We start from the raw sequence: 15,923 nt of genomic DNA, 5'->3' as shown, positions 1-15,923 counted from the left end.
TATAGCATATTTTCAGACTCAATTTTGAATTGATTTTGTTAGTTCACGTTGCTAGTTTTTTGCTGAGCAATTCATCTGTGCTTTTCATTTGTTTGCCCTTGTAATATAAATTGAAATATGAAAAACCTGTTTGTTTTCAGTTAAATTCTCAGATTAGATAAATTATTATTAATAGGCATGACTAACATTAATCAAATATATTATTATTAGGCGTGGCTAACATACCTAACCACGCCCCTACTGTCAATTTTGACATCAAACAGAAATGGTGAGAAGGGGGTGTCTGTCAGGTTGTAAATACTTTTCTAAAACCATTTTAGAGTTTACTAAAACCACTTTAATATATCCAGTCAGCTTGCAGTAGAAAAGACAAGCTCTATGAACTGCATCAGAATGTCATTTTTGGTTTTTTGACCTATGATAAGAAGTTGGAAAATGAAGCTTGAGAGCAATTCCATGCAAATGTCAACTTTGCCATGAAAAAAAAAAATTACGTTTTCACCAAAATACGGGAACCGTTTCTAAGTTTTTTGTGCAAGCAAGTATTTTACGGTAGACTTTAGAGATACTCAAGAATGTCTCTGTCAGTGTTTTCAAACTATTATATTTGATTTACTGTACCAAAGTCACACAAGTGGCAATTTCACATCCATTACATCCATAATAGAGAGATGTCACATACATAACGACACTTATTCCTCATAAATGCAAAAAAATGTTATGAAATAAAATCAATCATTTTTGTTCTATAGACAGCAACTCTTCTCCTTTTTATTAGCATTGTTTCTTTTGGGTTGTGCAGTTAAATTCACAGAATTTATACAAAGTATGTTGTTTACTGTAAACTCGCTAACTTTTTTTGGTCACATCCATAACGCATGTTTATTTTCCCTCATTTAAAGTACAAAACATGTTTACAGATTAATATTTTTCTGATGCCCTAACTCAGTGGTTAGTTGTTCTGGAAAATATAAACATACAGTATGTTTCATTATAATGTTAACATATACTTTCTCTGTGAATTTATGTTTTGAGTTTTTACTGCAAATGTCACATCCATAACAGTGGAATTGCTCATGTTATCAGTCTTTTGATTATACTTACCAAGTTTCATGTCCATTGTTGTAAATTTAGCAATTTATTTGGCTAATTTGTTTAGTAGCTTTTTAGACAGAAACCTCTTTTCTCAATGGTACTTAAAGAACTACACACCTGTAGCGGGTTTGGGGGGGTCAGGTGGTTCAAAAGAATGAAAGGTCCAGAATTTCATTTGTCCTATTTTTTACTGGTACGCCATCATAAATTGTGAAGGCATCAAAGAAGGCTTCCAATAAATGCAAACAATTATAGTCCAACGTCCAGTTGTGCAAAAAACAAAACAAAAAACATAAACATAGAATCTGATGTAAGTGGTCATCTTTCATGTAACTTTTAGTTTGAATCTTGGACCTTATTCTTGAAAGAAAACAAAATAATTATAAAAAAGTTTAAAGCACCAAAAGCAGCTCATATTAAAGTTATTTTTTTTATACTAATTATGCTATTTTTGTTATCCATAAACTTTCAAAATGTACTTTTTTTTTTTTTTACAAAAAAGATTAGAAAAATCAAGAAGCTCTACGTTATTAATATAAATATGTTTTAATTTTTTTTATGATTCAGATTGTTCAAATTCTGACTGAGGAAAGTTGAATGTGCTGGCCAGTTTGTTATTTGCCCAATAAATGACAATAGGCTACAGTTGGTTTTTTGTTTTCTTTGACTCCTTTTTTTCCAATGATATATGATGTAATAAATTTGTATTATTTTTTTTTTCAATAATTGCTATTTTTCATATTTCTTTATTCTAAATATTTAGCAAATGTTTTTGCTACATGAAAAAGTGTGGTTATAATGACATCCGACAAGCTAATCCAGCTAAATATAATGCTTAACATGTCACTAAAAATGCATCATTTAAACTACAGCTGGGCAATTTGGCCTAAAATCAAAATCTTGATTAACTGAACATTTTAATTCAATTATGATTAATGAACGATTATTTTAATTATTTATTGAATTTTTTTGCCCTCATAGTTCACTGACAAGTTTTGTATGCCGTCCATAGGCATCTTTGGCGCAGCTTCCAATCATCATCAGTGTAGTGCAAAGTAAGGCTCAAGAATGAGTCCATCGTCCTACTTGACCAGAGATCAGATGTGGCTGCAGAAGTATAAATCTTTAACAGAGCGGGGTCACGTGACACGTAGTGAAAAATCTTCCTGGAAAAATTAGATCGATTATAGGTTCTGAATGAAAAGTAATCATGAATTTTGATTACTTTTCATTTAATCGCTCAGCCCTAATTTAAACCTCATAATTAAATACAAAATAAGGTGAATAACTACAAAAAAAGGTCCTTTTTAAGACAAAAGAACAACCCTTTTCACAAACCTGGCTACGGGCCTGCTAGATATTAATATAAATACCATTAAAGAGAGACTGTTAAAACACATTTAAGTTATTGTGAGTTAGCAAGGCCCAGTATTATTTGTAAATATTTTCTTTATTTGTAATTTTATTTTGTTTTACTTATTGAGTCTTTGTACTTTTATATAACTCTATTATGCTTTTCATAATTTTTATGGTCACCTCTGGCATTGTTTTATATATGTCGTTCATGCATTATTAAAAAAAAAAGTCTAGAAGGGCTACACCTACAGAAACTTTACAAACAAAACAAAACAAAAAAACTCACAACTTCTGGTTCATCCAGATTTTTTCCCAAATTTTGTGCACAGAAAAAAGACACCACATGTTGAAACTCATCTGCAAAGTTTATTGACAGTCATCTTTGACTCAGACAAAACAAAGCTTCATAAACTGATCACAGACTTTAAGAGAAAGAAAATCTGAACACGGGTTTGAGTCAAAAATTCGAATGCCACAATAAGCCGAGACATTTCTCGTAAATCACTACTGACCTCGTGGACTCTATGAATCAATGATTCATTTAGCACAGCCCTTGAATGAACCCTGGGAAAGAGGAATCATACATATTTGATTGATTTATTCGTTTGGTCCCACTGTTCACCAATGGGTAATGAGTGAACGAAACACAATGGTCATAAATGCCAAACAGGAAACGACAAAAGAAAAAAAATCATCATTTTTAAACGTGTGTCTTCATATATAATAAGATGTCATCACTATTGAAAAAAATCAGATTTAATTAATAATGACATTTTAATTGTTTAAGGTTGGGGTGATAATTTATGCAATCCCTGATCACATTTGTGGTTACTTCACAAAACATCAAAACATTTTTTTTTTTATGAAACAAACAATTATTTGGCCAATGTGCAAATATGGCTGTTTTCGTCAAATCTAGACCTTGATTAAAATAATCCCAAAGCAGGAAAGCTAAATAAGGTAAATGACATTTACCACAGAATCTGCAACACACATCTTGATTCAGCACATCGTACTCTAAACACACTACATAAATAAAGTACATTACAGGGTCGACAACAATCAAAAGTGAAACCAACAGTGGTGTGTCGGTAAAGGACTGAATGTTTCCTTTGTAGGTCCTCAGAAAAACAAGGCGTGGGTAGCATGAATGCAAAATAAACCGATTATATATGGGAAAGTGGGATGAAAGTAACATTTTTCATTCATTTTCTTTTCGGCGAAGCCCCTTTATTAATCTGGCGTCGCCACATGCAGTGGAATGAACCGCCAACTTATCCAGCATACGTTTTTATGCAGTGACTACCCTTCCAGGCGCAACCCATCACTGGGAAAGTAACATTTTTCAATAAAACCTCATTTTAAAAGATAATGTTTTTAGGAGAAATATATTTTTGCTGTGGTTACTAACTCACAAGAGTGCTCTATCAAAACCAGGTGTTATTTTGTATCAGTGTAGAACAGCTCTAATATAACAATTATCCTTTTGACCCCCTAGGTAGGGATGAAAGTAACACACAGGTGGGTCAAAATTAACAACAATATTTGCTAGATTCTTGTCTATTTTAAATATATCTGACTATGACTTTGTTAATGATCACTGCAAACATATTTTCACCTTAAACTGCATTTTTTTTTATTTCACTTCCATCAAATGTTTTAAAAGCTATCCAACTATGCAAAATGTTAAACATTTCAAAAAATTTTGGATTTTTTTAAAAATTATTATCGGCAATATGTAATCATTCTTTTTAAACATGAATCCAAACAATGCAAACTCTAATGTGCAGGTGAAAAATAAGGTTTGTCTATTAGCAGTGGGACTGCTTAAGAATAGAAATTTGGAGCTAACCGTGGGACACGCTCCTGAAATCATCTGATATTTGGCAGCTCCATCAAGGGTTGCGTGCTGAATGTGCTGTTAGAGCCAGGAAATCAAATGCTTTCGGGGCTTCATAAAAATCGCTTTGTTAGGCCCAATCCCAATTCTATTTTGACTGCTGTTGCGTTATTTTTTGGTATTTATTTTCAGGAAATCCCTGAAGGCATATATCATGCTATCATAATGATATAATGTGGCAATAAGATCCTAACTGTACTGTGCATTTACTCAGTGGCCATATTCATCAATGTAAACAACTGTAAATCACTGTAAAAATGTCATTCCCAACCACTAGACTTTTCTGACAGGGCATTCGAGTGTTAAATGTGAAAGTATGTTGTGGGACTGCTATACAGGAGTTATTATTAGGGATTATAGATAGCGAAATTTAGAGGTTTTTATTTTAGCGGTTTTTTTAAAAAGTATAACGGTAAAACCCAAACGCAGTTATGAATGTTTTAAAACATATGCTTGTTTGTTGTAAAAATTATGTAATTATAATGTAATAATGTCAAAAAATACTAATTTGGGCATCTCCTGACTTCCGTGTGCAGCCATGTTGCCGTTGTATTCTTACCCCTTGGTTTCGAGTGTTTTCTTAATAAATCTCCATTTCAAATGCTGTCTAGCCCTTCCCCTTAGCCCTACGCCTTCAAGTTAAAGAGAGTTGGGACACCCTTCACGTGAACGCGCAAAACAAGGGGTAGGGTTAGGGGAAGGGCTAAGGGGTAGAATTGGGATTGTGCCTTACTTTCGTCCAACGTTACTTTCGTCCCCGCTCTCCACTGCATTAAACATATTTAAACAAAAGAAATGTGGGATAACACTTTTCAGAAAATAAAACTTAATTTTGTCCAAAATATCAACATATTAAAAGATGATGTCAAATAGAAAGTCTTTAAAAGAAACTACAATCAAATTGTATAAAGTGACAGAAACACAAATATTGCCCTTATATTACACTAGAAAGGAAAATCCATTTGGGGGAATATTGTTGATTATTTAAAGTGATTCAAATGTACAAATAAAAGTGCCAGGTTTGTTTAAAAATAAAAAGGGAAAATTAAATTCTCAAAAATATTCAAAAAAAAAATCTCTACACAAATATTGGGGCATTTTCAGAACTGTACGTCCAAAAAATGAGTAAAAATGTTAAAATAAATAAGCATCTTAGTAAAAAAAACACCACTAATGAAGTCAAAACTCCTGATGTACTGTATATAATCTTTAGTTTATCCACAAAAAAGGCTGGTTCTGATTGTTTACTGCGTAGCCCCTGATTGGTGTATTGTTCAGTATAGCTTCTTGGGTACAAGAAAACCAGCACACGATTCAAGAAATACATTGCTGTTTAAAACCACAGAGGATTGACAAGCAAACTATACAATCATAATTTTCGGTCCAAAAGACAAAATCATAATAATAATAATCAAAACAAAGCGCTATAGAAACACCTCAGATACAGCTATTCTAATAGGTTCCGCTAATTAACATAAATTAACATTCCAAAGTGAATCACCACTTCAAACCACAAACAAAAAGATCCTGTCAAGAGTGACGGGATGGTTTTTCTTTTGCTCTTGACAAGTTGTTAGCATTGCCTGAAGGAGAGCTGGCTAATACTAATAGCAGCAAGAATTTAAGTGCCAGTCATCACAATACGCTAACTGGCTTGTTATGAACAATATTAGCCTGCAGTCCATTGTAGTTTACTGATATTACTCTTGAGCTGCTTTAAAATCAACACACACGCACATTATTGTGTAATATTTTGCTTATTTGCCATGAATAACAAAATGTAATTAGTTTTCGACAGAAGCGTTAACCTGATTGAATATCTTTCGTCACAACAAAAACATAGTCATGTTACATTTCAGCAAGTTTTGCATAAAGAAAACGTGTATTTTTTTTTGTAGCGTGACATTATTTTCATGGTAGTTAAAGGGACTGTTCACCCAAAAATGAAATTTACTTTTGCTCAAATTGTGTGTTTCTTTATTCTGTTGAACATAAAAGGAGATATTTTGAAGAAAGATGACAACTTGTAACTATGGTTGGGCGATGTCGACCAGTTTGGCATCATACGATGTCTAATGTGAAACATCGAGATGGACAATGGCATGGTCATCGTAGGCAGCAGTGAATTAATTATTTATGGATAATTAATTTTCATAACTAATGAATTATTTGTAGCCTACCGTTTCAACTACCTGACCCGCATGGTCTTTGTTTTACCCATAACCAAATCATAAATAAATAAAGATATTTTTCGCGAGCGGGTTGCTGCTGCACTGGGGGCAGGGCGGAGGATCATGATGTCTATTGGCCATCGACGATAGACAATGCCATCGTCCATCGATCCAACCCTACTTGTAACTATTGAATTCCATAGTAGGAAAAATAAATACTATGGAAGTTAATGGTTACAGGTTTCCTGCTTTCATCATCTCTATTGTTTAACAGAAGAATTAAATTCATATAGGTGTGAGTAAATGATGACAGAGTTTTCATTTTTAGGTGATCGGTCCCTTTAAGCACATTTTCTTGTCGTTAATCCTCTTTAAAGATTGATTTAAACTCACTAGATTGTCATGATTGACCATTTTTAGTGCATTACAGTGAAAATGTACTGTACAACAGGGGTTCCCAAGAGAGGGGTCCCGGCCCCTAAGGGGGCTTCAGCGAGCTCTGTGGGGGGTTGCATCATGTTTTAAAAATTTTTTTAGCAGTGGACAATTAGGACAACGATCATCTTGCCTTAGTTCAGTTTATCCCCTGGTTGACCAAAAAATGGACAAATTTGTAATTCGACCTCCACAAAAAAGATAGAGTCTCACTTATTCGCCTTCAGCAGCTAATACTAATGACCCAAGCATACTGGACCCAGGTGACGAAGCTCCAAACGGGTCACAGTGCTAGCAGTACTGGAAACACGAAATGCAGGAAATACCAAGATAGTTACTTGTACTATGGTTGTATTCCATTTTCTTGAAGCAAAGAGTCCCTGACCCAGCCACAGGGTATTACCTGCGCCAAAGTTCTTTCTAACGAATGCATGAGGCCGTCCAAATTAATAAGACATTTGCAGACGACTCGTCCACAATACAAGCCCAGAGCATTTTTTGAGGGCAAGGCAAAAGAAAAGACACACACCCAAAATGCGATGAGGGACCTCACATCTACTAACAAGAAACTTGCAACTAATATAGGGCCAATTTAAAGGCCAAAGGCTTACGTTTTTCAGTTACATATGGCCTACTGATGTTTTGCTTTTATCATGTACATTAGGCTATTATTTGTACATAAACATATCTAGATATAGTAATACACATACCATTTCTTTGAAAACAACATTTTTGTCATCCTGACTGCAAACCTATATAAGCGACAATATCATTAAATGCTGAGGGGTGCTGTGGAAATTTTAATTTATATAATCTATATATATATCTGAAAAGTTGTTATTAGGGTGTGACAGACCTTAAAATGTCTTGGTTTCCTGAGCCCTGACTGTCTCCAAAGTAATGCAAATTGTCAGTTTCACAGCACGGCTGTGTCTATTGTCTTCTCAAGCCGGTCAACTGGTCGTACGGTTTCTGTCTCCAGAACATCATTTGACCACTTTTAATGCTAAAATGTATTGTGAATGGGTACTTATATGCTAATGAGATCGGGCTGGAAAGGCAATTTACCCCTCGACAACAACACTTCATTCGCATGCTTTGTTTAGGTTTGTCTCCACCCCAATGAATCACTGTCTGTAAAATGTATAAAAACTTAGTGCCTGCTATACAGTTGAGAGTTTCTTACAATGATGCCACAGCCATGCCGAGTTCTTCTTATTAAAGGATTCTGCTTTAAAGACAACCGAAAGTTCTCAGTTTTTTTGGGCTCGTCTTAGAATTTCACAACAGTTTGGTCCCGTGAGCCAGACTAGAGAAATTCACAACAGTTTCTTACAATATTTTCAAGGGGAAAACGGGGTCTCAGGCAAAAAAAAAAAAGGAATTGGGAACCACTGCTGTACAATATACACTAAGACAATCCAATGCAATTGATATTAAGTAAAACTTATTCTGTAAAATTTAGCTGTTAATGTAGTAGAAAATATTTTGAAATTGGTGCCAAAAGGACGGAGAAAATGGCTGTGGCGTTCCCATTGCCCGGGAATGTCCCCACCCAAATTGCTCGTTCGTTTTGGCACCACCCATCTGTCAATCTATGGGCAGGATGGGAACGATCCACTTTCTGTAGAAAAAAGCCATATTTTTAATCATCCAGTGGATTTCTGCTTACAGTACATAAATATAGAGCTCTCTGATTGGAGGTGACAATCATGAAAATAATGTCAATAAGTCTTTCTTTTAATTATTGGGCTAAAATATCACACACATATCTATATGAAATATGACACAGGCATGTTTTTATTGTTTTGTGTAATTAATCTTTGCAGTTTACCTATCAAATAAAAAGGTAGGTTTTCAAATATCAGGTTCAGAATGCACTAAAAGGAATCTCTGAACGTCTTCCTGTGTCCTAGAGAAGTTCAAAATCACCTAAATCACCTTTCTTTTCCATTCTGATGCTTGGTTTGAAATGCAGCAGATCGTCTTGACCATGTCTACATGCAGAAATGCATTGAGTTGCTGCCATGTGATTGGCTGAGTAGAAATTTGCGCTAATGAGCAGTTGGACAGGTGTACCTAATAAAGTGGCCGGTGAGAGTATAATAAATCAAATATATTTATAATTCACTTCCATACAAATCATCCCAATCAATCGAAATTAATGACTTTCCAAATAGAGTTATTTAAGTCATGTGATGAAATTGTATTTATATCGCAATATATATTGCAGGGATGTCAAAATTCTCCAATATTGTGCAGCCCTACTAACAACACTGCTAACACTGTCTTTTTGCACCTACTCTTTTCTTTCTCAGCACAGGACACAGAGCCAGCCTCATGGCTATGTTCCACCTGTTTACCTAATGCGTTTCATTTTAATCAATGTAATATTTCATCAGTGACCTGAACTCACTATTATCCCCACACAGACGCACCATTTTTTTGGCCTACGCAAACTGTCGGCTGTGGGGGATTGGTGGAAATATGGATTAACTGGGCAAATCAAATATCCTCTTGCCATAAATGACTCTTTCATTGGTTAATGCCTTGAGGCTGTTTTCCTACTTCCTAGATTTTGCTCTCCATGGCAACATTGCAATTTGCTTTCACAGAAAAACCCAGAGCTTGCGTGTTTGGATCGACAGTCAAGAGCAAGTTCACAGTTAATCAAGATTTGATTAAGCCAACATGTTTTTGGGGTCGTGAGATGAGGTGCTCCATTTTAACCGCATTACTCTATGGCAATTACATTTCCCAGCACCATTGGATTAATGCAAATATCCAATTTTAATGTTATTTATCTGGAAATGACTTGTTATATAACAATCTGACTCATTGGTTAATCATTCCTGTGTATTGTTTTAACAAATGATATCTCTTTAATTTCACCACAACGTCCTGTTTTTTGAACAAACACACACACACGCACGCATAAGCAAAATTATAGCGGACCACTTCACCTGCCACCTACCAAAGCTTCAGATTACATTACGAAACACATGATCAAATAGTCATCAATGCACAAAGACCTCCAGATCATTAATATGGGTAAGCTTTCAGCTAGCAGGCTAACGCTAGCATGAAATGGCGAGGTATGAGAAGCACTGTACCTTTACATCTGTATTTTTTTCTAGTAATGTTCGTCTCAGCTCAGCACAGACAAAAATTGTGAAACACTGAGACCTATTTCTTTTTTTGTATGAATTTCATCAGTGCCTTAGCTGATCTGACTAGCTCTAAGGACAGCAGAAGAAAGATAAAAGAGATTGTAACACTCCCTATTGAATATGATTCCAGCTTTAAAGGATATGCAGCGACGCTATGAATGAGATTACTGCAGATTGGTATGGCTCACAGAGCGTGTCACCTGAATTCGATGAGATGCTGTCCATGATTTACGTTAGCCAGATGCTTTTAAGGAGCAGCAACACCACTGGTTTCCATAGCAACAGAGACTTGAGCATGAAATACAACAGACCTTTGTGAATGGATGCCTGAGCCTTCAAGAGTACAAAAGTCATCGCATTGGGAAACGGAGACCCATGCAGTGCCAGAGAAAGTCCCTGAACTGTGACACCGACCCTCTCTTGAAACAGAGATCTATTAGAGATCCTTAATGGCCCTTTTGAAACTTGGGTTTGCAGCAGGGGGTTGAGCGGGCTCCCCTAAGTGCTCCGGTAGGTCTTTATAATGTCTTTGATAGCCCTCCTACAGATGGGACAGCTTGCGTTGGCCATTTTTTTGAGGCGCAGCCCGCAGGTGTAGCAGAGACACATGTGTCCGCAGGTGTAGATGACGGTATCCACTGTGTTTTCATAGCAGATAGAGCACTCGTCCAGCCATGAGCCTGAGGCAGATGGGAAAGTCGGTGATTTGGGGAGATTGATGGGTGAGTTTGGTGTCGTTCCTATGACAGAGAAAGATGGAGAAATTTTGATTACCATTTGCTCATTTACTAGCAGTTGCTCCAGACAGTTAGTTTACTAGGCAAAAAGATGCCACAGTGCTATATGAAGTGTTGAAATCTTTTGTGGTGACAAGGATTTCTGTGAGAAATAGAAGTTAAGCCTGTTAAGTTCCGTTCTGTTAAAGCTTTAAATAATCTAGCTCCTGTTTATCTAACCAACCTTCTGTCTCGCTACAATCCAACCCACTCTTTAAGATCTCAAAACTCAGGGCTTCCGGTAGTACCTAGAAAAGCAAAGTCTACTAAAGGAGGTCGTGCCTTCACATATACGGCTCCTAAACTCTGGAATAGTTTTCTTGATAATGTTTGAGGCTCAGATGCACTCTTAGTTCAAAACTAGATTAAAGACCTATCTTTATTGTAAAGCATCCACTCAATGCATCGCATAATGGTTTGATGCATGAATGTGCTCCATGCAGGTGAGCTGGCTTGACAAACACCTGTAGGACACACTCCTCCTGTCTTAAAGCACTCGACATTTTGTTAGAAACACTCATATGCTTTAAATGGTTGTTTATATAACTACTATTTTCATGTTTCACACTTTCGTTTAAAAACACTATGAACAACAGCTACGCTAATTATTTTCTTTATTCTCTATTTCCACTTGAGGATACTCATCCCAAGGCCCCCAGAGATTATGCAGCACCATTGATGCGATCCAAGACCTGTGAAGAAATGAATGCCAAGGTATCCATAATCCTGGACCAGGCCGTATTCAGAGCTGATGCTGTGGTGGTCATGGAGGAGTGGAGTGCATTAGACTGATACCTGAAAGACCACAGTGATAGTGTTTTTTTTTCTTCACTTTGTCAGTTGGTGAAGTTTTTTCCTCGCCACTGGCTTGCTTAGTTTGGGACTTAAAGAGCTGCGCATCGATGAATTTCCTCTTCAGTATTTGAACTTTCAGCAGTGAAATTTAAACCACACTGAACTGAACTAAACTGAACTTCAACTCTGAAATCTGGACTTTACTAGAACCTCTATTTTAAGCGGCTTTGACACAGCCTACATTGTAAAAGCGCTATAGAAATTGAAATTGAATATACCAAAAATGCAATTTTTTATATCATATAGTCTTAACATTTTCTTAATACTTGTGTGCCAAAAACCTTATAATCTGATAATAAAAAAAAATATTTATTTGTTTTTCCAGGAAGTCCTGTTACATGATAACTCTGTCTAAAAAAAAAGCATGCAGACCTTCAGTGGAGCTGCAGAAGGCAGCAGAACAGCCACGTTCATGAAGACTGGGCTCTGGACTTCCACCACACAGGCCTGAGGGAGAGGCAGAGGGCGAACCAGGGCTGGACGGGTCACGAGCATCACCCAAGAAAGTGGAGCCTGAATATGCACATATAAGCAGGTGACAAACAGTCAATATGATTCAGCGCTTTTCAGTTCTGTAGTAATAATTGATTCTATAAATGGTTTCTATCAAAGTCCAAAGACATGCAGTATAAGTGAATTGAATTGAATTGAACTACACTGCAAAAAATGCTTTTCTTACTTTTTTGTCTCGTTGTTAGTCCAAACATCTGACAATTCTTAAATCAAGAAAAAATTTCTGAACAAGCAAAACATAATGTCTCGTTTTCAGAAATGATACGCCAAAATTAAATGTGTTTTTTCTTAAAAGAAGCTAAATAATCTGCCAATTGGGGTAAGAAAAATAATCTTATTTCAATAGGGAAAACAAGATTGTTTGCTTAACCAATTGGCAGATTATTGTGACTTAATACTGGCATATCATTTCTGAAAACAAGGCATGTTTTGCTTACCTAGAAAATGCTGCTTGATTTAAGAAATTTGAGATATTTGGACTAGAAATAAGACAAAAGATCTAAGTATAAGAAAAACATTTTTGCAGTGTAAATTGGCCGTAGTGTATGAGTGTGTGCGTGAATAAGAAAGTATATGGGTGTTTCCCAGAGCTGGGAGAGCATCCATTGCATAGAACATACTGTATGCCAGAGTAATTGACAGTTCATTCCACTGTGGCGACCCCAGATAAATCAGGGACTAAGCCGAAGGATAGTGAGTGAGTGAGTACAAAATACAATATTGTATTTTATCATAAATAACAATGTCAAATATTTGATTATGAATCTGAAACATGCCATAAATCAGTCATCAGAACATTCCCTGAAGCACAAATTGTAAAACAGCACTCTGGACATATTCCAGATATTTTCACTTTAAAAAAATGCATATATTTCAGTAATATAAACTGGCTGGTAAGTGAACAGACTGTGGGTAGACCAAATGAGAATATTTTCCATATCACACATGAAAATGACATTTCAAAAGATCAAAAACTTGTAAAGGAAGCGGTTATTGTCAACAATTGTTCTCTTGTCATACTCCTCGCAGAGCTACAGTACACATATGGCATGACTGCACAGGTGCTGTGTTTGTGAGTCTGATGGGGTGCTTGTTTCAGTGATGTCAGTGCATTGTTTTGGCTGCTGAAGCTCAGGATGGAATCTGACTCTGGCACCTTTAAAGATCATGCTGTCCTGAGATTCATTAACAGATCCGAGACCAGAAGACCTAATTTCGTTATACGACTTGAATAGCTCTCTCAGCGACCAAAACATTTAGAGCAGTTATTGACTTAACCCATTAAATATTAAATTAAATCAATTCAGCCTATTTACTGATTGTTTGTTCACATAACAACTCTGTAGTGAAAGATATATTTTCAGTTTTGTAATGAAGGGTACCTTAAAATAAATGATCAAAAAAGTGAACAGTATACAACCAATTACTGGAGGGATGGAATTCTGTTAAGGTTCTAATAGAATTGTTAATGGGCTCATTAAGAATCTTAATCAGAACCAGACTCGTTCATTTGCTTACGATCTTCTAATAAGTGCTACAGTAAGATTTCTGGGCCTTTAATGGAGCTTGTAGATCTGAGACCGAATTTAAAGGTGCAGTTTGTAAATTTGACACCCAGTGGTTGAACTAGGTATTGCACTCCTGGTTTAAAACACACGCAAACGCAGGTTGCCAGATTGACAACATCAACAGAAGCAAGCCTGACTATTGAGCCTAAAGGCTGATTTAAGTCGTGTCCTAAATGAAAGCAATGGCATGCCATAGAAGGAATATTTTCCATATTAAAATGAGTTTTTATTCTAATTAACACCTTAAACGTATATATTAGAAACGGCTTCTATTTCTTACAGCTGAACAACAGAAAACTGACAATGATCAGGTTCACCTCATGTGCTTTATTCAGTGTTAAATGCTAATAATGTGAGTTTGAAGGCCATTTTACATGATATTCATTGTTATACTACTGAAAGCAGCAGCAGATAGTTCACCTTAGATCTTGAAAATAAAAAACAGTTTGAAATTGAACTTCAGAACTGTGACTCAGTACAAGCCAACAAATATCAGTGATTCAGCATGTACATTTAATAATGTTAAAGAGGTTTAATGTGTATTAATTAGACTATAAACCTTAACATTATGTTGGAGTGCAGTAAGTGCACTATTCTGTGCTTCTAAATGGCTGTATTGTCGTGTTTCATCTGGAGCAAACAGCCAAATTCTTATCACTGTGTGTCTCGTCATGTAGCGTGTTGTTAGGACATGCAGTTACAATGTAACCTGCTCACTTAATGTTTACGTTCGTAATATTTATATTAATTTCTAATTAATAACCTCATGTGGGACTGTGAATCTGCGTCTCATTTCGGAGTCTGTTACTGTCCACCGGAGGCCGCATTTTGGTCACAGACGCATACTTTGAACGCCGTCATGACTGAATGAATGAAATATGCTGTTTTCCACTAAGGCAATCCGGAGTGCTGAAATATAATTGGCTAAAGTGGCAGTGGGCGGGTTAAATTACCAAAACAAAGACAGACGTTCTGGCATGTAACGGACATATTTAAAGCAGAAAATCTGACTTTAGCATTGTTTTGCAGATAAACAAGAATGTTCACTTAGCATGTTTCTAAAATATCTGCAAACATATGATATTTTTATGCTTTAGAAGAGTCAAAAACTTACAAACTTTAATTAAACTGACCTTATTATGCTGGATATTCTTATACATACAGTATACACACTATAGTATAGTGTAAGAAACTAAGAAACTCACCCACTTATGTCAGTCTATATGCATGCATAAGTGTGTATTTCCTTTGGATGAGGTGTATGACAAATTTAAACTGGAACCAGCGTGAATTATACATGTGCATTCTTTGCTCACGTTTGCATACAATATGCAAATCCTACAACGTGATCCTCTATTAAGCTGGACATCGGGTGAGGAGTTATATATGGGGTGGGGTTCACCAAGCATGATCCTTTATGAGTCTGACATGCCATTCCACCTTCCTGTCATTCCACACATGCATATATCATAAATCCCCCTTCTCCAGGCCTCAGCAACTGGCCCTGGATCACAAGGGCCCGGCCTCTTCAAGAGCATCTCTACTAGATTAACAGAGACACGAGAACAGCTGAGTCTCTCTAACCTCCAAACGCAGAGGGAGAGACTTCAAAAAACCTATTAGAGAAAGTCAGCCCTCTCTAAAGCCCTTTGTCATGCATAAAATGAGCACTATGTGTCAACATGGCAGAAAGTCTTTTCTATATTTTGAATAGCAAAAGGGTACTGACTAAACTAGTTGTGTGATATAAGAAGTCACATAATTCATCTGTCAAATGGTTTAGTATTTGTGTGTGTGGAAAGTACAGGTGTGATTTGTTCATGTCATAACTTGTTTAACTTCAGGGTAGAGCTGCACAATTAATTCGAAAAAAGATCGCGATCTCGATTCGACCCCCTAGACGATCTTACTCCAGCATTTCTACGATTCTGCCAATCATATTTTCAAGTTCAGGAGAGAAGCAAAGGCGGCTGCACGAGTCTTTTCATTGTTTCACACACATTGCTCAGCAACATGGACACCTCCAAGTGATGTTGAAAGAGTCACATACTGTATATATAAGGTATAATTCACCTTAAAATGTC

General features: G+C 36.2%; 1 protein-coding gene across 2 annotated transcripts in view; it reads right to left on the bottom strand.

Moving 5' to 3' along the window:
* Positions 1-9,814: 9,814 nt before the first annotated feature.
* Positions 9,815-15,923, bottom strand: part of neurl1aa (neuralized E3 ubiquitin protein ligase 1Aa) — a 133,971-nt gene continuing 127,862 nt past the window's right edge. For both annotated transcript variants that reach the window (XM_056456600.1, XM_056456601.1), the window contains exons 5-6: positions 12,131-12,271; positions 9,815-10,867 (exon numbers count right to left, since the gene is read on the bottom strand). In XM_056456600.1, the coding sequence (XP_056312575.1) occupies positions 10,626-10,867; positions 12,131-12,271 (383 nt within the window). In that variant the 3' untranslated portion in view covers positions 9,815-10,625. The remainder of the gene's footprint in view (positions 10,868-12,130; positions 12,272-15,923) is intronic.

Source organism: Danio aesculapii, chromosome 1 (assembly GCF_903798145.1).
Source record: "Danio aesculapii chromosome 1, fDanAes4.1, whole genome shotgun sequence".
In the NCBI taxonomy this organism is placed as follows: domain Eukaryota; kingdom Metazoa; phylum Chordata; class Actinopteri; order Cypriniformes; family Danionidae; genus Danio; species Danio aesculapii.
The sequence above is the reverse complement of the archived record's forward strand: the minus strand, read 5'-3'. Positions and strand labels throughout refer to the sequence as shown.